Source organism: Phaseolus vulgaris, chromosome 2, assembly GCF_000499845.2.
Source record: "Phaseolus vulgaris cultivar G19833 chromosome 2, P. vulgaris v2.0, whole genome shotgun sequence".
Classification (NCBI taxonomy): Eukaryota; Viridiplantae; Streptophyta; class Magnoliopsida; order Fabales; family Fabaceae; genus Phaseolus; species Phaseolus vulgaris.
Window position 1 is genome coordinate 3,417,633 of NC_023758.2, and position 21,278 is coordinate 3,438,910.

Genomic DNA, 21,278 nt, shown 5'->3' on the forward strand with positions numbered 1-21,278 from the left:
ATTTATGATAAGGGGAACTGTTACACTCCTTCCTATATTTGCTAGATCACTCTTTTATTATGAGTTGAAATAAATTATAATTATTAAGTGTGTGTATTGATTAGAGCATTTTATTTCAGTTTAACTACAAATTTTGAGTTTCATCAGCTTTAAATTTAAACAGTTTCTTCATGACTTTTTCTGAAAAAAGATTCATAAAATAAAATAAATTTATGTACAAATTAATTTGTGAAAATTCTCTTATACAGTTTTTTTTAAAATTTAAATTAATTATAACTTACAAATAATTAAAAAAAAGAGTTTATAGAGAAGTTATCCATAAGAATATAACTGTGCCAAAGGTTTTTTAAAAAAGTAATAGAATTATGTAAATTATAATAATTTTATTCAACTTAAATAGAATTATCTCGTATAAAATTATATTAGTTTGCATTGAAAATTTATTACAAATCACAAAAAAAAATCCATTCTTTGTTTTTTAAGTTATATTCTTTGTAAAATTAATAAATTTCAAATAATATATATTTTTTTGAAATACATTTATTAGCATTATTCCTTTGTGATAATTAAGTTTACAAAAATAGTAATTTGGAAAAGAAATTAAGCAAAGCTTCCATCAAAGCTTCTCTTACAAAAAGATGTTGGTGTTAAATATTTTTAACTTTATCATATTAATATGTCTATTGAATGTCATACCTTGTTATTTTTAATAGGATGAATATATCTTCAATTATAAACTTAAATATACATTTCTTATATTACGTAAATCGAGTAATTTGTTATTTTTTAAATCAAACAATATTAACAGTGTGATATTTTTAAAATATATTTTTTACAACTATATTCAAGTATAAAAAACATATGTTAATCGATTATGAAGAGATTTATTATTGATTATGAAAAAAATAGTATTATAATCAATCAACTACCATTCTATGGACATACAATTTCAAGATAAAGTTTATATTTACTTCATTTATTCCAAACTTTTTATGTATTTTTTTATAGGTTACTTTCTTTACTTTCTATTTCGGTAGGTTCAATATAGTTTTACATCCTTAGAGTTGAGAATGACAGTTTATATACTCCTTTCTCTTTTAATTTAATGAAACGTTTTTTAAGAACAAAATTGTGACGAAATACCGATCACCAAATTAGACAATAACTCATTTATGATAATTGATCATAACAATATTATCTCTTGACTTAAGTCGTTTCTCTTTTCTTACTTTTCAAAGAAGTGGCAATCGATTCGAATATACATGAGTACTAACACAAAGAATAAATAGACTAATGTTAGTGAAATTTTCTCTCTCAACTAATATCCAAGAATTTACCTATAAAGTATTTTATTTCAAGTGTTACTTGAACTTGTATCCATGATTCAAATAACAACAAGCTTAAATTTGATGCCAAAGTAACATGCATGAATTGTTAAAAGAGACCCAAAAAAAAGTTTTTACAAAATAAAATTTTGAATTGGAAAAAGTATTAGGAATAGCTTTTATAATGTATGATGCACTTTAAATAAGTGTCACAGGACAAAAAAGGGTTGGTGGAACAAAAGGGTACTTCCATCTTCTTTTTCTCACTTTCATTATATTATCACGTGTTTGTCTCCTTTTTAGGCTGCTTTTTAGTTTTTGGGTTTATACCTTTTTCACTTTCCATCATGTTTTTCTGATAAATATGATATCATTTTCATACCATTCACCATTTAAATATAAGGAAACACCAACACATATAATTCACATGGACCCATTATCATAATCATATCATATACTAATAATACACTTCAAATTTTAGGTCTTATGTCACTCACAATTGAAAAACACCAAACAAAATTCTAATCTTGCCTCAAAATATAGTTTATTGTGAAAATATAAATTCACATTATATACTTGATTGGTTAATTATTAAAATATATAAATTTTTTAAAAATGATCAAAATAGATAAATTATGGCAAGTTGGCATGATTTTGACAACTGAAAGTGAAATTGTGAAAAAGTGACTCGACTCCAGTTTAAATACATTAAAATTGTATCATCTTTACACGACTTAATCTTCAGAATATCAAAATTGAGTTAGTTTCACGCAATTTATCTATTTCAATAAAATTTTTTCAATTTTGTTCATTTCAATAATAATTATCAAATTACACTAATTTAATAAAAAAATTACTATTTCCTTAAAACAAATCTTGGGTAATGTTTTATCCCATCTTAAAGTAAAGATATTAAACACAAACACACTCAATTAGAACTCTTCCAATTCAGTAACCATTATCCATCATTGCAGCTTTATTTTCAACATTGATCATTTGACCCTTAAGTGAGTGTTTAAGCTTGACATAAAAGTAATTAAACATAATTAGGTTAGGTAAAGATAGATAGCCCACATGCAATTTCACTATCTATATTTACATGTGAATAAAAGTCCTGAATTAATTAATTAATCTACAACTAATTTATTTATTTATTTGGCGTGAATTAGAAAACCAATTTCCTGTAAATAAATTTTGCTGTGTTCTAATTTTATCTATTTCATATTTTATTTAGAAAATTTTAAGTGATGACATAACAAAAGTAATGTGTACACAAATGATGGAAAGATTTATTGGGCCATGATATCAAACACTTTCACATTTATTGGGCCCTACATATGATAAAAGTTTCACTCAAACATTGAGAGGCTCAAAGTTCAATTCTGAATAGAGTTATGAATTATCACTACAACAACAATTCAAATCTTTCTTGGGTAGAGAGGAAGATAATTAATTTGGTTTGTCATAGAAAAGGAGGATTAATTTTTGAAAATATTGAATTAATTTTATTATTTTTTATCATTTTTTATTTAATTGTTTTATGTATGATCAACTCAATCTAACATTTTTTTTTTTAAAGAAAATGTTTGTGCTGATAAACTTACTTAGGATTTATTCATAGAGATCAATCTCAACTTCCATATAATATTTTCTTAGAATTCTTTATGAATAGGTCTCGATTACGTATCGATTTTGTTAATATAAGAGTTTTGGTCTAGTCTCATATATTTACTTGTATTTCTTTTTTTCTTTCTTTTTTTAATAATTTTTTTTAAGTGATGACAGATGATTGTTGTTACTTGAAGTATCAGTTTAGCTTAGATGTCAAGTTTCTCAGTGATGCATGACATAAGAGCTTTTATAATAAAGTTTTTTTTTTGTCTAACTTTACAATTAAAATTTGTATTACCTAGTTTTACTCTACTAAACATTCAATTTTATTTTTTACTTGATAATTTCTTTTCCAACTTATTTTTCTTTTTCCTTTTTCCAAAACACACCATTAAAAAGTGCCACAACATTTTTTCTCAAAGCATTTTACACAAAAATGTTGAGCTTATTGTGAAAATGAATTGTTTTAAGTAATAATTAATTATCATCTATAACGTTTTATTAGAATATACGTAAAGCACAAAAAAGTAGTCATGATTTCGAGTAAATAGAAAAGAAATAGAAACAAAGTTTCTACTCATTAAAATGGCCAAATTAAAGACTTATACAGAGAGAAAAAAACATATACCCTAATGAATAAAAGATAAAAAAAATTTATATGTTTAAAAATACATGATGGAATATAGTCAAAATTATGATTAAATATGTTAATTCTCTAATTTTCGCCAAAATAATTGGTTTTAATCCTTTTTTTTTATCAAAGTACAAAAATCAAATAAATAAGTTATTTAACAAGAAGATTGAAAATAATTTTTACCAAAACCAAATGTAAAAATATATTTAACCATTAAAAATAACATTTTAAATAAAAATATAATTTTGTTTAGTATTAGAAATATTAAAATGAGTGAGAAGAGACATATTTGTATGAAAAATAATGCTTTGACAACTTTAAAAATTATATATATTTTTTTATACAATGAATTTAGATATAAATATATATAATAAAAAGTAAATTTATAATTAAATAATATGAAAAATATTAAAATAATAATATTTAGAGTTGTAAGTTGATTGTATTAAAAATATGAGTAATCTATATTTGAATAACTATTTTGTGAAGGAGTGATAATGCATAACTCATTTTTCTCTTAATATTTTATCAGTTTTATGATGTGAGTTCCAAAGGAATCAAGATCAAAGTGATGAGTGGGAGTAACATTTGAAGAAGTTAGTTTTGATGGAGTGATTTCCCTTCTGTTTTGCTGCACTGCAGCAGAGAAAAGAAATGAAAATGATGATGATGATTAGGGCAATTAGCAGTAAAATAAGATTGAACCCATGAAAGGGTTGCAGCAGAAGCTTTTAGAAAAGCTGCAATGCAAGGGTAAAACAAAATGAGCACTGCGTAGAAACTACCATAATTTAAGGGTATGGTAGGACAAACGGGCTCTGCCATCCATAAAACTGAAAGACTGAGAAACAAACATTTCAATGAGTTTGATGGTGAAAGGAGTGTAATGCTCACTGTACAATATTTTGTTCAATGTCTGTCAGCACCATGTGACAGCACAGGTGAACCCCTCTCTTTCTTATCCCCACCTCACATGTGGGTCTTCCACTCCCAATACCAGACAAATCCTATTTCTTTCCATTTCCAACTTCTCTCTTTCTTTCTTTAATACATTCCTAACTCATCTATAATGAAGCGGGACTATATAATATACATGGTTCGGATACTATTATTAAATGATGTGTTTATATTTATCGGATATTTGTAGAACACAAATCGGTGAAATGTCAAGTTCAACAAATATTGGTTGAATTTTTTACAATTCTAGTACATTTATAATACTATTTTAAAAAAAAATACATTAATTTTCTAAAACTCAAATTTATTATATGATTATAAAGGAACAAATCTTTTTGAACTAGTAATAAAATACATTTTTCTGTTAAAAAAAAGCTAAAAGATATAGACATAAATCTTTATTATTATAATATATAGATTCGTGTTTCCATATCTTATATTTTAAAGATTATATGTATTTCCATGTCCTATCAGTATGTGTTATATAAATATATACATACTAACTCTATCAAAAGGTTAACTAACTGACCATGTTCATTACCAAATCCATGCATTATTTTTCCTGATTATGATTAGTTGGTGACATAAGTGTTCTGTTGTTGTTATGATTATGATTAGTCTAAGAGGATGCACTAACTTTTAATCTGATATGACTTGCAATTTGTTATGGTGTAACTGTGCAGTTTTGTCAACAAAGAAACATGTCTTAAATATTGGATTGTGCAAGGCAAAGGAAACAAACAATGGCCCCTACTGGTGTTGAAGAAGTGAAAGGGACTAAAAGGAGTAGGTGTTAAATCTTGTGCATGAATTAGCTTGAGACCATTAATGGTAAATGATAGCCAATAATGAAGACTAATTTGTGGTCAGGGGCAGAGGGAGCACTTCTCCCAAACAGGGAAAAAATAGTAGAAAATAGGAACTAAATGGTAGACCAAGTTTTATACATGAAGCTAAAGTAAAACAACAGTACTTTCTTCTGCCTCAGTCTGGTGAAACATACACATCTATAGTAATTTATGTGGAGAGGAATAGGAGTACAACAGAAAAGGAAAGGAAGAAAAGAAAAACTAGTCTTATAAGCTAATATGTCTGTCCAAGTATGCAACATGTATGCCTGCTGTTAGTAGTATGTATTGATCATAGTGCTGATCTCATTTGGTTCTTCTCTAGAGGATCTAATCTTCTGATCTAGGTGTATTTCGCTATACATCTAGAAGATTCTTCTATAAGCTTCTATAAATCTGCAAAGAAACAAACCAGCAACCAGAGAAGAATCATGAGATGATGTTTACTTGTAAAGAACAAACCATTTTTCCAAGAGTGAGAAGGAAACCAAAAACATACCCTAATAAAAATTATCTCCAGCTGGCCATTTCTAATCTTATTACCTACAATTCCAAATCTTGAGTAACGGAAAGGAGCAAGAAAAATGACAACTTGTCAGAAGAATTCTGTCCACATTATCATGCAGGGAACTGACATTGAGAGAGCAATTAGCAGTACCTTGAATTGTAAGGAAAACTAACGGGAAGCCGAGTCGCTAGAGGAGGTTGTTGGTTCTAGCTTTTGTTGAAAAGATGAACTAGATGAAAAAACAGCACTGTTGTTGACCTCTGCCAATGTAGAGAAGTCAGCATGATAATCTCCAGCTGCTTTTGTTGGTGAAGCAAAGAGACTGTCAGGGAGTGCCTGCTCCACACTTCTCAAAGGCCAAGAGAGGATCATGAAAGAACACAATATCAGAAAATTTGAAATGAAAAATGAGGAATGCTGCCAAAAATGATGCACCACAATGCAATAGAAATAAGAGCTAAGACAAAGTAATGATGCTCATACCTACTACTAAGATCCAAGTTTTTGGTATTTCCACCATCCTTTATATTCCCGCTCTCAGAATCATCTAGCTCAACTTCTTTCTGCGACTGCTGCTGCTCAGATGCAATGCCTAAAGAATTGGTAGAAGTGAAGGTGCCACCATAGCCTGTCATTGAAACAACAAAGATGTAAACTGTCTATAATCTTGTTCATTAAACTGTCATAAGCTACCATCAATTGACTAACCCGCAATATCGCCTTTAATGCTATTAGGAGAAAGACCTGCATCATTAATGTGACCATGAAGTTGATGAGGCAAGACCAAAGGATTACCAACAGAAAGACTGCGTTGGTGATGGTGAATAGGATTATTCTTGAAGTCGGGAAGCTGTAGGTTCTTCAGCCCCCTTTCTTGAAGCTCAAGGACTTGCTGCCATTCAGCCTGCTCTTCCATTCTTCTTCTCAATAAGATATCATGTGGATTATACAACATCCTTGACCCTGCATAAAACAAAGTTGGTAATAATAAAATGAAATGAGCATGATAGACTCCTATGTGCAAAAACTTTTCTGGAAAGTTTGGGGAATTCAATGGAAAGGGAACATATATAGCAACTCTTTTAAGTACACTCTCAAAAAATTAAGTAGAATAAAAATGTCTCTTGATATTGGACTTAGGATCTAACTTACAAAACTGACATGTAAGGCAAGAATTGTCCAAGCCATATATAAGAACTATATATACCGAGTTGATGTAGAATCTCAAAACACCCTCTCACCTCTAGTCTAAACATCTAAAACAGAGACAGATGCAAGCGGTCCAATAACAACACCAGCTCCCATCTAAGAATAGACATCTAGAGCATAAAATACAGGTAACCCAATGAAAGTTCTACAAAAACTCTTAGAACATCTTTAAATTTGGGCCTAGAGACAACTCAATCCGACAAACTGACTTGTAAGGTAATGACTGCCGAAGCCTTGTAAGGATTACATTGGCCTCATATCAGTTCTATAGTTGATGTGGGGGTTTTACACATCCCAATAACTAAGACTGAACATCCAGACATAGACAAATAGGACGACCCGATAATGGATTTATGATAGACCCTTGTATAATCTTAGATTTTAGACTGTAGGACCCAACTCAACCCTACAAAACTAACTTAGAAGGTGAAAATGGTCTAAGCCTTGCAAGTGCTACATTGGCCCAATGATCCATGTCTAGTTGATGTAGGGTTTCAACAATGTCAATAGGAGAAATTTGATTACCAAGATGGAAATCATATGGTTCTTTAGAGCCAAATCCAGAAGGGCTCAAACATGGAGAAAGATCTCCTCTCTCTAATTGCTGTTGTGGATGTTGTCTCCTGCATAAAATAATCAAAACAGTATAAATTTAGGAATAGTAAGATACAAACAGAGTAAAAACATGATGCCCACTTACTTGTCAGGGACTTTTCCCTTCTCCTTGTAAGGCTTGACAAGTACGCGTGAATCACAGATGAAATGAGGATTCCCTTTGGATAATATGAGTCTCACTGTCTCGGGATAGACAAAGGTAACAAACCCAAACATCCGCTTTTGCTGATAAGGAATTCTCACGTCTTGAACAGGTCCAAATTTGCTACAAAAGAACAAAAGTAGCTATTCAATGAGCTCCCTCAATTTGGATCCAATAGCATGTGTGCAGCAATATGTACAGAAACAATAAGAACTTCCACATGCACAGCCACTACTGTGTTATATGCAATTGAAAATATTAACTTATAACGCAAAGTAATGTCAATTAGAGATTACAATTCCAACCATTACGAAGAAGTTAGCCACACCATTACAAAGACACTTAATCTAAAATAATAATAGAACAAAATATCACTTTTTAAACTGAAATCTTCTCCAGCCAGTTTCAAACCCTATACTATACACATGCCTGCATCTATCCTATTCCATCATTTAGCAATTACTATACCTTTCACATACAATATCTAGATTAAATCCTAAGTTTCAAAAACAAAAGTTGCCATGTATACCTTAGGATGGTGTGCACCATCAGGTGGATATCAGTATGCACAAAATTATAAGAAAGCAACTGTATAACTTTACATCACACATCAAACCTTTAAATCAATGTCATGCTCAAAAAACCCACTTCTTGGGCTTTTCTTTCAAACCCAGTATGATACATTACAACCTAATAAATTATGACAGATATTTCATACAATGAAAATAAAATTTAAATTCAATCATAAAAACACCTCACTTCATGTATAGCATCATAACACAGACTACACCAACCAAAGATGTAAATTTATAGTTTGAACAATACATACTATTTAGTAATTATCACGTTCGAGATTGTTTTATTTAGATATGGATTGACCAATGATGTAGATTATATCCTCTGACAAACCGATAGATAGTCATTGGTAAGCTGAAAAACTGCACAACTGTGTTGATCGAGACATGCATACACATCCTTGCGGTACTGATCATGACTTTTGATAAGTGATAACTATCAAGCTATGAACTTCCTTATTTGCCAAAGCTTCTTAACAAGAGAAACTGAGCCATTTTATCTTTAAGGGAAAACACATTGAAGTGATACCTGAAAATATGGGATTAACCCAGTCTCCTCATGGGAGACATACATCATGCCCTGGAAAGTTTATCGCCTATAAAAGACAAACTCTAAATGTTACACATACAACATAACTCGAAACTGAAATTCTAGATTCAGTAACATCATGACCAATGATTACTGAGTTTAAATTGGGAACTCAACATTACTGAAGAGCCAGGCCAGCAAAAGACTCTTAATCCCATGGCACACACAAATCAATCAAGGATCACAAATTCCACCACTCGGGTATAGGTATCAGCATCAGAGGCAACCAAAATCCATCTCTTTTGGAGCTTCCAACAAAAAACACACACTAAGGAGCTCAACCAAAAATATTTAAGATGTGCATCCAACGAAAACAGTGGAAAACCTGGATTAGTTAATAGCAACAGCAGAATCCTGCCACATTACACGTATGCAGTATAACATTTCACAACTTCACATTTTTCAATGGCACCACATTTGTGCATATGTTATAGCATATTCTACCTGAAGTACTCCGAGACATCTTCATCTTTGAAGGTACTTTCAGCAGGAAACGTCAAGTAAATCTGTCGGGAGGCCGAGTTGGGCTTATCCCCAGAAATTGGGGCTAAAAAGTCATTCCTTTCAGGCCTGTCCCAGCCAAAACTGCCGAATTCTTCCCCCATCATGAATGCTGCTGCTGCCCTGAAAAGCAGCACAAGAATGTACAACAGTTAAACATCACTTTACAGCTAGAAAGGCAAAACAAAATTAAACATAACTATAGAGGATTCCTTCTAAATTGTGCTAGACCTTTGGGATTCCTGCATCAAAAACTCATAGTACTTCTCACGTGCGGTTGCAGAACTTCCAGACCCCAATCTTTGAAGCTGTGGGACCTTGAACCTAACAAAATCTTCACGGTGTTGTTCCATCCCCTCAAGCTTACTCGGAGAGCCAACAGTGGCATCCAGTGAATCCGAGAAAGCAGCATGAAGAAACTTACAATTGGTGCCATTTTTACAAAAACCTCTAGCAAAGTAAAGGCACGGCTTGTATCCAAGTCCAGGGGCAGCTTCTTCACACCCAAAACCAACATCACTCGCCGAGTAACTCCTCCTGTGCAAATGCGAGTCCCCAGAGTGCCAATTCTGAGCCCCAACACCCAATTCAAGGCGTGGATCGACCAAATCCTCGTTCTTGGAGGAGTCATTGAGGAAGGGAAAGTACTCATTCACCTGCTGCTCATCAACAAAGTCACACTCCCCGTTGACACGCGGTGAGAGTGCTCGGATGTTATCGTACGAGAGTAAAGGAGTGGACTTTGGACTAATGGGGTTGTTGTTCGGGAAGTTCCAAGCGTGAGAGTGAGCAGAAGGCGAAGAAGGGTTTCTAGCAAAGTCAAAACCGTTGGTGGGTCCTGCTCTGGAAAAAGGGTTGGTGGAGGAACCAGTGATTCTTGCTATGGGGTTAAGAGGCGAAGGAGGAAGCGATGGAGAAGAAGGAGTGGAGAGTGAAAGACCCATGTGCGACTTCACCCTCAGAATGAGAGAGTGAAGCACATGGTCAGGGCTACAAGCCACACGAATGAGTTCAGAGTCTTCAAGGTTCATGAGAAGGTACCCCATGATTTTCGAAGCATTCTCAGGATCAAAATTTTTAATCTTTGAAAGAACCACATTCGTGGCTTCGCATGAACCCATCAGAAACGAAAGCTTGGAAAAAGGGTGTGAACAAGAAATGAAAAAAAATGCCAGAGGGTGGTGAATGAAGCTGCTGAGGAACAAGAACAAGAAGAAGAACAAGAAAAAGATGATGTTTTTGTTGTCTGTTACAACATACCTTAGCAGTAGCAGTAGGTTTTGGAGCCTAAGCATACGTTGAACAAACAACAGACTCACTCACTCACACACTCACTCTCACACTGTAATCTCTCTCCTATAGATTTCTCAGATCCACAACAGGAATGGATGGATAATCGTCAACAACATGAGTTACAAAATGCCTCAGGGTTTTCTTTAAAAAACAAAAAACAAAACAACTTTTTCAATTTTTTTTCATTTCAAACAAATGTTCCTAATAAATAAATACTCCATTTCACATAATGTTCTGCAAAAATAGAAGGCTTTCAACAGTTTCATGTATATCACATTAATTTAAATACGAATACGTGTAAATGAGAGAGCATAGAAACTTATCAAGAATTTCATTTGGAAAATAGTAATTGGTTTATCCATTTTTTAAGAAAATATTTTTGAATTATTCTAAACTTTTTACTCGTCAAAGGAAGATAACTGATATATTAACAGCAAAAACAAATCACTAAAAAGATGCTTCTTTTAAGGTACCCAGAAAATTGTTTTTTCAAATTTTTATGAGAATCAATTTGTTTATGAGTTCTATGTGGTGGGATTTTAAAAAGGAAGTGTAAATAAATAATATTGGAATATTAAACGTTATGATTTTCCACAAATAAATTTTGAAGGGTTTTTGTTTTGGAATAAATAGATCCCATGATTGAAAATGTGTAGTTATGAGAATTTAAAAGTGGTTTTAAGCTACAACCTATCAACCGTGTAATAGCTAAACACGCCATCGTACTAAAAAATGTTAACTCATTATAACTCACCTTTTTCTTTTGTTTTTTAGGTAAAATTATGTTTTTTTTCTTCTTTTATTTGTATAATAATGCCCCACTTTTTGCTACTGTTTTCAGTTTCTCTCCACAGATAAATTTAAAGTAATTAGCAACATTTCGTTAGAAAGTATACATTGAAAAATTATTAATGTTATAATTATTATTTAAATTATTAGTAGTTTATTTGAGTGAAGCTAAAGTTAAATATTTGAACTAACGTCTAAATTTATGTATTGTATATCAAAAAGTTTACATAAACTCAACCAAGTGGTTCAACTCAAACTCATTATGACCATTTCACCTAACATGCTAGTTTGATCTAATAAACCTGATTTTCTTTTTAAACGAAAATGATGTTAAGAGTTTATGTTGGGTATTCACAATATTTTTTTTTTTAAGTTTTTAATATTTTTGAAAAATCAAAATATGTGTTTGTTATTGCTGATTTTATAAAAAAAAAATGTACTGCCATCAAATTTAGGCTGAATTATGAGTCATTTTTATTAAATTTGATAATTTGAATTAATTTTAAGAGAAATAAAAAAAACAATTTTTTTGCAACCCAATAAAAAGTTTAATCCGTCATTAGTGAGAAATTAATCTATTTGACAATTTTTTATAGATTAATAATTGGACAAGCCCAAAACATGCTTCTTCCTAACCACAACGTGGTTACCCAAAAACAATAAGTTAATATTTGGAGGCTTAGCTCCTCTCTCAACTACTCCTTAAACTAATGAAATTCTATAATTAGTCTTTAGAACATTACATACAAATTTAATAGCCCCTTAAATATTAAAAAAAAAGTCTTCAAACTAATCCTCCCGGAATTAGAACAAAAAATCAAGCCATTTTTTTTTTACAAATATCTAATATTTTAAGAACTTACTTAACTTCATCACTTTAAATACTATATAAAAGAGTGATATGTTTGAAATCCACCATTTTTTTATTTTCTAGACGTTTATTAAGAGTTTAGTTAATAAATTTATTCAATAAAAACTTGTTTACTGTTTTACTAAATTGTTTCCACCAAGAATAAAATTTGTACATAGAAACTAGTTCATTTACTTCTCATGGAAAATTTTATCCAAACATATCTTAAATATCCCTTAAAAAATATTGCATTCTTTATCCTTATTTTAAGATTAAAAAACCAAAAGAAAATCTTGAATAAGAAACATTCCAATAGTTATTAGTTGAATAATCATCTATGTAACATAACACGAACACCGATAAAAATACATATCATAAATATATTAGTTGAATAATAATCTATGTAACATATAAATATGTATAATTTCTAGAAAGATAGAACATGAAAAATACATATCATAAATATATTAGTTGAATAATAATCTATGTAACATATAAATATGTATAATTTCTAGAAAGATAGAACATGAAGACATAATCTATTGTATAATTATAAATTATATAAATTGACAATAAAAACTTATATATTTTTTTTAACAGAATGTATGACAAAGAAACGTAATTTAAGATGCGTGTCAAAACCTGAGATAATAATATAGAAAGGAAGAAAAATGGTGTTAGAAAAACTAGAGTTCCGAGGTTTATGGAGAGTTGTAAGATTTGGTAGGAGAATTAGGAAAGGAAAAGAGAGGAAGGTGAAGACAGTGGCAATTGGTGGAATCGAGCATTTCACAATTAATAATTGCAAACCTTTCACTGAGTTAACATTTAGCATGCATGTGCCCTTTGACTAGTATTATTAACAAGTGTGCATCACACGCGGGTTTTATACTACTAAACGACAAACATTCACCAAACCCAAATATAGCTCTTCCATTTCTCTTTTAACTTTTTTAAGCCTTTAAACGTAACAAATACCAATACTCATGTAAATGCACGGACAGGTAAATACAAATGTATGAGAAAAATATTCATAAATTGAAAAAAGAGAGATTTGTAGCCCAAAAATAAAGGGAAAAAGGAGGCTCTGAGACACACTTTAAGATGGAACAGAAACAAGCTGCAAACGAAAAGAGACCCTACGTTCCTCAAACAGAATAACGTTACATGTGAGAAAAAGCATATCCAAAACACGTTACTATAATGAAACAAATGTATGTTAAACAGCATACACCATGATAAACTAGCTAAAAGTTTAAACCATTCAACAAGGGATGTATCAGATGAGAATCGTCAGCATCAAATATGTATTTTGCGTGACGGAAGCACAAGTATCAGAAAATTCCTCCACAGCCATAGAAATAAAACCAAGCTGCTCATTTAACGGTCCACACACATCAACACAAACATTTACTCAATACACATGTCAATATCTCCTCCGGGGGCTCCTGGAGCGCCGTTCACGAGGTGCTCTGCAAAATGATAAAGTTAAAATCATTCTTAAACACTGAAAAACTGTAGAATACAATTCCAGAAAACCTTAACCACATCACTAAGTTCTAGCTAGCCGAAGTTCTGTTCTGACCCGTGGTTTTAAAAACAATACAAGTATACAACGGGTGTTCGCATAAGGGGAAGAAACACAGCGTTAGTATCTGCTTAAGACAACTAAAAAGGGTAAGTTATTTTCATGTTGTAATAAACAAGTTGAAAATTGGAAAAAAATCTTTCACAGTTATCCACCGTCCAGGAAAATACACCATGTTTTCATTTTTTTTAGATCCTTTAGACAAGGAGAAACTTATATAATATCCATTTTCATTTCTGTTAAACCCAAGAAACAAAGATATGTTTTACAAACTTTTAAGAAGTGATTTCACATTGGCTTAAATAAATTCCACATTGGGAAATACCAAACCAAACAAAGTGACACTAAGACCAACACTGCATACACATGGGACTTTAATGCTGCAAAAACCAACACAATTCTGTGAAGATTTTATCATTAAACATGCATAATATAATCTTACCTAGCATTCTTTCTTCTGAGTGACTCATTAATAGGTCCACTGCTGAAGGCCCAGTCAACATAAATGGTTTGGGTAAGAAGCTCAGATCCATTCAAATTCTCTATTGCGTTTCGAGCTTCTTCAGCGCGCTCATATTCAATCAGTGCATAACCCTAAAATAAAAATGTCCATTAGTCCAGAAACCAAAACTTCCAAATGATAAGTTGCTGACAGAGAAATGTGATAAACAAAGTTATAGGAAGCAGGATAGCAAATTTGCATTCCTAATACTATTTTTTTTTATAAAAAAAATCAATGTTTGTACATAAAAAGCACAAATGGCATAAAATCTTGCAAGACAGGAATTAACCCTGCTTGGTGAAGAAATAACAATAACCTATACATGGTTAGAAAAAAATTGTATGTTTCTTCCTCAGATTCTTTCAAACTCAAGCCATGAAGATGTTATACTTGCAGTACCACCAAATTATAAGAAAATAATGGAGGGCCAGCCAAATCCAAATCATTTCCTATTAATGAGAAACATAGTAACATTCCACAGAGTAACAGTTCTGGGCCGATAATTAACCAGCAAGAGAAACAAAACAAATGCCAGTAGAAGGACAGACAAATGTGGTAAGCAAAGTTATGGGAAGAAAGAGAGAAAAATTGCGGTTTAAAAAGATTAATCAGCGCTGTATGTACATAAAATTACATATGGCAGCAAATCTTGCTAAGAAAATCAATAAACCCTTCTTATGATTTACAAAGAGTCTAAACAGAGACTTGTCTTTTTAATTAAATGAACTAGTTGAATGAAGGCACGGAGGTAAACAAGGATACAATGTAATAGAAATGATGGAGAAATGACAATAACCTACACATTGGTTAGGAAGAATTTGTATCTTTCTTCCTTCACATTCTGGCAAAGCAGAGACGTCAGGATGGTATTGATTTTATACTCAACACAACAACTCCAATTGGGGAGGGGAGCGGGGATTTGTAACTTGTTCCCACAAACAAAATTCAAACCAAGAGCCATCACAAACAAGCAAAATAGGAACCAAACTAAAAGAAACATAGTCAAATGACTCAGATCACCAAAATGGATCAGCGATAATACACCAGATAGAAAACAGCGACCACCAAGTAGATCAAACATTTATCAATTTCCACTTAGGTTATAACCATACATATATTTGTCATGGCGTCGAGATCAATTACAATAAAAAGAAAAGGTGCTAGTAGAAACGAAAGCAGACACAAATTTAAGTCAAAGTACAGTTAAATTTCTCCGTAACTCAAACAGTGACCAGATAGTACGAGTATCCAATGGATTATCCTAGTGACTACGAAGCTCAATAAAACAATAGTAAAGAAGGAACAAAGAAGAAGAAGAAGAAGAAGAAGAAGAAGAGAGAAACAATTACTTACTTTGACAAAACCAGTGCGGCGATCGAGATTCAAATGCAGGTTCTTAATCTCTCCGTATTCACCAAAGGCATTTTGCAAATCATCCTCCTGCGCTTCCTCGTGCACGCCGGTCACCAGAATGATCCATCCTTCAATGGCTGAACAAGAGAAAGAAAACATAAATAATTAAATTAATTAAAAAAAGTAAAACCCTAACCCTAAGAAGAGGGAGAGGGGACTGACATCTCTGAGGGCCAGGGCCACCCTCGGTGGTGAGGGAATCGAAATCGGAGCCGGAGAGGCGAGTGTTGCGGTTGGCGTCGGTGTCCTGACGGAAACCGCGACCCTTGGTCTTCTTAGGGGCGGTGAGAGAGGAGGTGGCCGCGGCGGTGATGGCGGATTTGAGCTTAGGGTGAGGCGGAGAAGCGTCGGCGTCGGGAGCGCCGTCCTCGTCCATCAAGTCATCGTCCTCGGGCTCGAAATCCAAGGCTTCTCCGTCGGCGGCGCCACCTTGCATTTCCGTCAACACAGTGAAATGGAATTCGAAATTAGTTGGAGCACGTTTCAGTGTGTGAAAGAGAGTGAGTGAAAGAGAACCCTTTTATGTCTCTTTGTCGATTGCAATGGTAAAATCCTTTGGGGTTTATCTAGGGCACACACCCTTATCTATATTATTTTTTTTTATTTTAAATTAATGTTTTTTTTACAAAAATAATTTTTAGATAAACCTAATGAATAAACTTTTTAATTATAGTTATAAATTTTGAAGATGAATTTTGCATTTTTCTTAATTTTTTTGTTTGTGTATTAAAATATAAAATAAAATGAAAATGAAAATTATGAGATGTCCAACAATAATAGGAATTAGTTGAACCTAACGTTTTAATATTAATTTAAGCATCTATGAGATGGGGTTACTAACTAAAATTAATTATTTATCCATACAAAAGTATAATTAATGTAAAAGATGTAGATATTTAAAAAATAGACCCTCCTTTGTGGGATATTTACTTTATCAGAATTAAATATCTTAAACTTATGATTTGACATTTGTACGTGATGTAATAGCAGATTTTACTAGTTGAAATATATTATAATATTATTTTTAAATTTAAACTTTAAATTTAATTATATATGAGTTTTATAAAATCTATATAAATATATTTTTCATGTTTTCTATGATTTTTTTATTTGTTATGTTGTTGTTTTTTTGTCGCGAAGTTCGTTTGAAACGGTGCTTGAACATTTGCAATTTTTTTAAATATATATTTGAATTTTGTTGTTAAGTTTAGTTGAAATTTTATGAAACTGTATATAAGTTAATGATTAAATATTAAAATTTGAATATCATGCATGATTCACGATTATTTTAAAATTATTGTCTTAAGAAATGTGATGAAAGTTGTAGATAAATTAAAATTTACAATGACAGTTGAGTTATAATTTTGGATTGTTGTTAAAAGCAATAAACTATGGTAGTTTTTCACAAAATCATTGTCAAAAATTAAAAAAAAATGATAAACGATAACAATTTGTTCTTAAAAATATCATTATTTTTATTATTTGAGGTCAAAATTTCATAATTTTTCTGTGTATAATTGTTTGTATATTGAATCGTTGAGTGAATATATTTATTTTGTTTTATTTAATATTGAATGTATAAACTGGTTTTATATTACATTAAATAATTTTTTTTCATTTTAAATTCAATATAAATATTATGTTGGATGAACATAAGCAACTTATTTTATCAATTTTCACAACACATTAAACTACATGATTTTACAATAATTTCTACACTTCATATTTTAAGTTTATTTTTCACTTATGAATTTTATGTTTTAAATTTATTGAGCCTTTACATTTACAATAGTTTTAAATATTTCATTTCACTATATTATTTCACAGTTATATATTATTGATTTATGCTTTCATATTGTTAACTGCAACTTGTTATTAAAAATGTCAATTACATATATTATTTAATTTCCGATGATACCTCATCAATGATAATTAGAAACCATCATCAAAATTTTGTTATTGTATGATACACTTTTGTTAATTAATCAGTATACGAAAATTTAGAAAATATATTAATAATAAAAAATTTAACATTGACAAAATATATCAATCTAAAATTTTAAAATAACAATGACGGTAATATTTTACCGCCTAAACTGTGATAAATATTTTCAAATTTTATTTCCTTTAAAGGTACTAATTTTTAATTATTATTTTTATTAGTTTTGCAAAAAATGTTATTGGAACTATGGTGATGCAATAAGAGAATCCAATGAATGGAACAAGTCTTATTTTTAAATTAAATTGAGTTGATTTAAATGAGTAAATTAAACAAATTAAATCATTAATAATCGCTCAGACTCCTCTTAAATGGCGTGTGTTCGACATCAGACACCGATACTTGTAAGACACAGTAGTAGTAAAGTGTCAAATTCAAAAAATATTTGTTGAATTTTGATAATTTTAACACGGTTCTAACACAATTTTAACAAATTTTAAAAAAAATAAATACATTAATTTTCTAAAAACTCAAACTTATTGTATAAATTTTTATTATGGTTATGAAAATAAGAAATAAATCTATAAAAATAAGGAACAAATATTTTTGAACCAACTATGAAAAACATCTTTATGCTAGAACAAATTTGAAACATATTTATACACATAAAATTTTATTGTCAATTTCTATAACTCACAATTATATAATATATAAATTTGGGTCTCTGTGAGGTAAATTTCCCATCTAGCACCATTTAGACTTTTATTTCCCTAACTAGCACCCTTTTGTTTTTATTTCCCTGTCTAGCATCCTTTTGTTTTTATTTCTCTATCTAGCACCCTTTTATTTTTTATTTCCCTATCTAGCACCATTTCAAAAATAAATGAATACATAATAATTTATTTATTTTTTGATAATTTTAATTTTGAATGTATTAAAAATTAAATATTTTTAATGTTTAAAATAGTTAGAAATATAATTAATGAATAAAGAAATGAGTTTTTATAAAATAAAATAAAAAAATTAAAATGTTTAGTTTAAAATTATTTTTTTAGAATGAAGAAAATAAAAAATTAAACCCTACAACAACATAAAAGTTTGTTGAATCTATAAACATAAATTACTATTTATTTTTATTATTATTGATAATGTAATCATGTTAATTTCAAGTAAAAAATACATGACATAATTACAAAAAAACCAAAGTCAATTATTATTAATTAATAGTGGATACACCGGTAATATTGAAGTGTCTATCCTAAATGCAAAATACTAAAAGAAAAACTAATGCAAATGTTACACTTAATGCTTAAAAATGAGAAGCAAAAAATGAAAAAAAAGTATAGAAAATAAAAACAGCAACAATAAAAAAAAAATGGTAGAAAAAAATAATAATTAAAAACATAAAAGATATAAAATAAAGGCAAAACAAATTAAGATAAATATAAAAATAAATCCAAATAAGATAAATATAAGAGATATAAAACGATATTAAATAAGTATATGTTGATCATAAAAATGAAAATAAATGAAATATAATAATTCATTTAATATTTTTTTCAATGGTACATTAAATAGTTTGTGCGAAATGAAACATAATTAATGACGAGAAGTGCACAATCCAGTAATGTTGGAACAAATTCTTTATGTGTGTCTTGATGTTTGACAATATGAACATTTTTTTTCCTATCATGTTGTTCTTTTATGTCCATATTAGTTCTTATTTAACTTTGTTTTTTTATAATTATGTCCTGTATTTTTTACTTGAAATTAACATAATTACATCATCAATAATAATAATAAAAATATTAATTTATGTTTATATATTCAACTTTTATGTTGTTGTAGAGTTTAATTTTTTATTTTATTCATTCTTAAAAAAATATTTTTTAAACTAAACATTTTAAATTTATTACTTTTTTATTTTTATTTTGTAAAAACACATTTCTTTATTCATTAATTATATTTCTAACTATTTTAAACATTAAAAATATTTATTTTTTAATGCATTCAAAATTAAAATTATAAAAAAAATAATAATTTATTTTTGAAATTGTGCTATATAGGGAAATAAAAAATAAAAGGGTGTTATATAGGGAAATAAAAACAAAAGAGTGTTAGACAGGAAAATAAAAACAAAAAGGTGCTAGTTAGGGAAATAAAAGTGTAAATGATGCTAGATAGGGAATTTACCCGTCTCCATGTCCTACATTTTAGAGATTATAAGTATTTTCGTGTGTCTATGTCCATGTTGTATTAGTGTTCGTGTTTTTACTGCATAGAATAATCCAATGATGTCGAAAAGTATCTTTAAAAAGTATATTTCTACAATTTCTTAGTTTGAAAAAAATACATTTATTATGAACCAGTCTTATTGAAAATAATTACATTTTTATTTAATTTTTTAATTATTTTGGAAGTGAAATAAAACTATCTGTTGTTATTTTGCACCTTGGATAATTACTTAAAACATAACCTGATATGATAGTTTATAAATATATTATTATTTCTATATAAAAAGGAAAAGTGTTATATAATTTATGTTTACCGAACCTATATTTAAATAATGTAAAGTGTTAGATAATTTATTTGTATCAACTTCGACTTTCTAGAAAACCAATTATAAAGTGTAACATTGAATTTGTAAAAAAAATTAATTAAGTTTTAAGTTTTTCCTAAATTTAAATATTTTTAATTACTTTTTTTATTTAATTTTTTTATTTTATTGAATGTTTAAAAAATGTATATTTTTCAAGAGCTTTTTAGTATTTGACTAGTTACCTTATTTGTGACTTAAAAAAGTGGTAGCATAATTTATTTATAAGATATGTATGTCTCTATCTTAATTTATAGTGACATTGGTAGCATATTTATATCTCTATCACATGGAAAATAATTAAAAAAATGTTCGATTGTATTTATTTATACCAATATACAACCATCATCAATTGAACTAAATTAAACATGTTTGATGATTTTTATATATGATGAGATAAAATCATTAAAAGAAAAACTAATGTTGTTTTCCTACAAAGAGACATAACTATATATAATAATAATAATAATAATAATATAAATTAGTTTATGTATATTCATAATATTAACATTTAACTATTAGTCGTATTTGTAGGAATATTTTGTTCTTAATCCTATAAAGATAGTAAAGGTTTTTTAAAATATTTTACTTTATTTACCATATTATCCATCATGCATCTAAAAAATTTGTTCCTATCCCAAATTACCCGTGATTAAATTGAAACAATTTCTTTATATATTTTTTGGTATTGAAAGTTTTGAAACGAAGCCAAAGTTGTAATACATTCACATATTAAATAATTATATGAATTTTTATAAAAAAATTTACTACTAATTAATAATTCACTCACTAAT

The 21,278-nt window shown here is 29.5% G+C and overlaps 2 protein-coding genes across 2 annotated transcripts; both read right to left on the reverse strand.

Moving 5' to 3' along the window:
- Nucleotides 1-5,433: 5,433 nt before the first annotated feature.
- LOC137810263 (zinc finger CCCH domain-containing protein 55) lies at nt 5,434-11,481 on the reverse strand. Its single transcript, XM_068611438.1, has 9 exons — nt 9,746-11,481; nt 9,458-9,637; nt 7,793-7,972; nt 7,618-7,715; nt 6,592-6,846; nt 6,367-6,511; nt 6,034-6,229; nt 5,875-5,932; nt 5,434-5,771 (listed from the first exon to the last, which is right to left on the reverse strand). The coding sequence occupies exons 1-7, from the start codon at nt 10,807-10,809 to the stop codon at nt 6,052-6,054; spliced, it is 2,100 nt and encodes a 699-aa protein (XP_068467539.1). The 5' UTR covers nt 10,810-11,481; the 3' UTR covers nt 5,434-5,771; nt 5,875-5,932; nt 6,034-6,051.
- Nucleotides 11,482-13,567: 2,086 nt separating this feature from the next.
- Nucleotides 13,568-16,503, reverse strand: LOC137810265 (RNA-binding protein Y14). The gene is made up of 4 exons (XM_068611439.1): nt 16,112-16,503; nt 15,890-16,026; nt 14,477-14,628; nt 13,568-13,918 (listed from the first exon to the last, which is right to left on the reverse strand). The coding sequence occupies exons 1-4, from the start codon at nt 16,383-16,385 to the stop codon at nt 13,873-13,875; spliced, it is 609 nt and encodes a 202-aa protein (XP_068467540.1). The 5' UTR covers nt 16,386-16,503; the 3' UTR covers nt 13,568-13,872.
- Between the last annotated feature and the right edge of the window lie 4,775 nt (nt 16,504-21,278).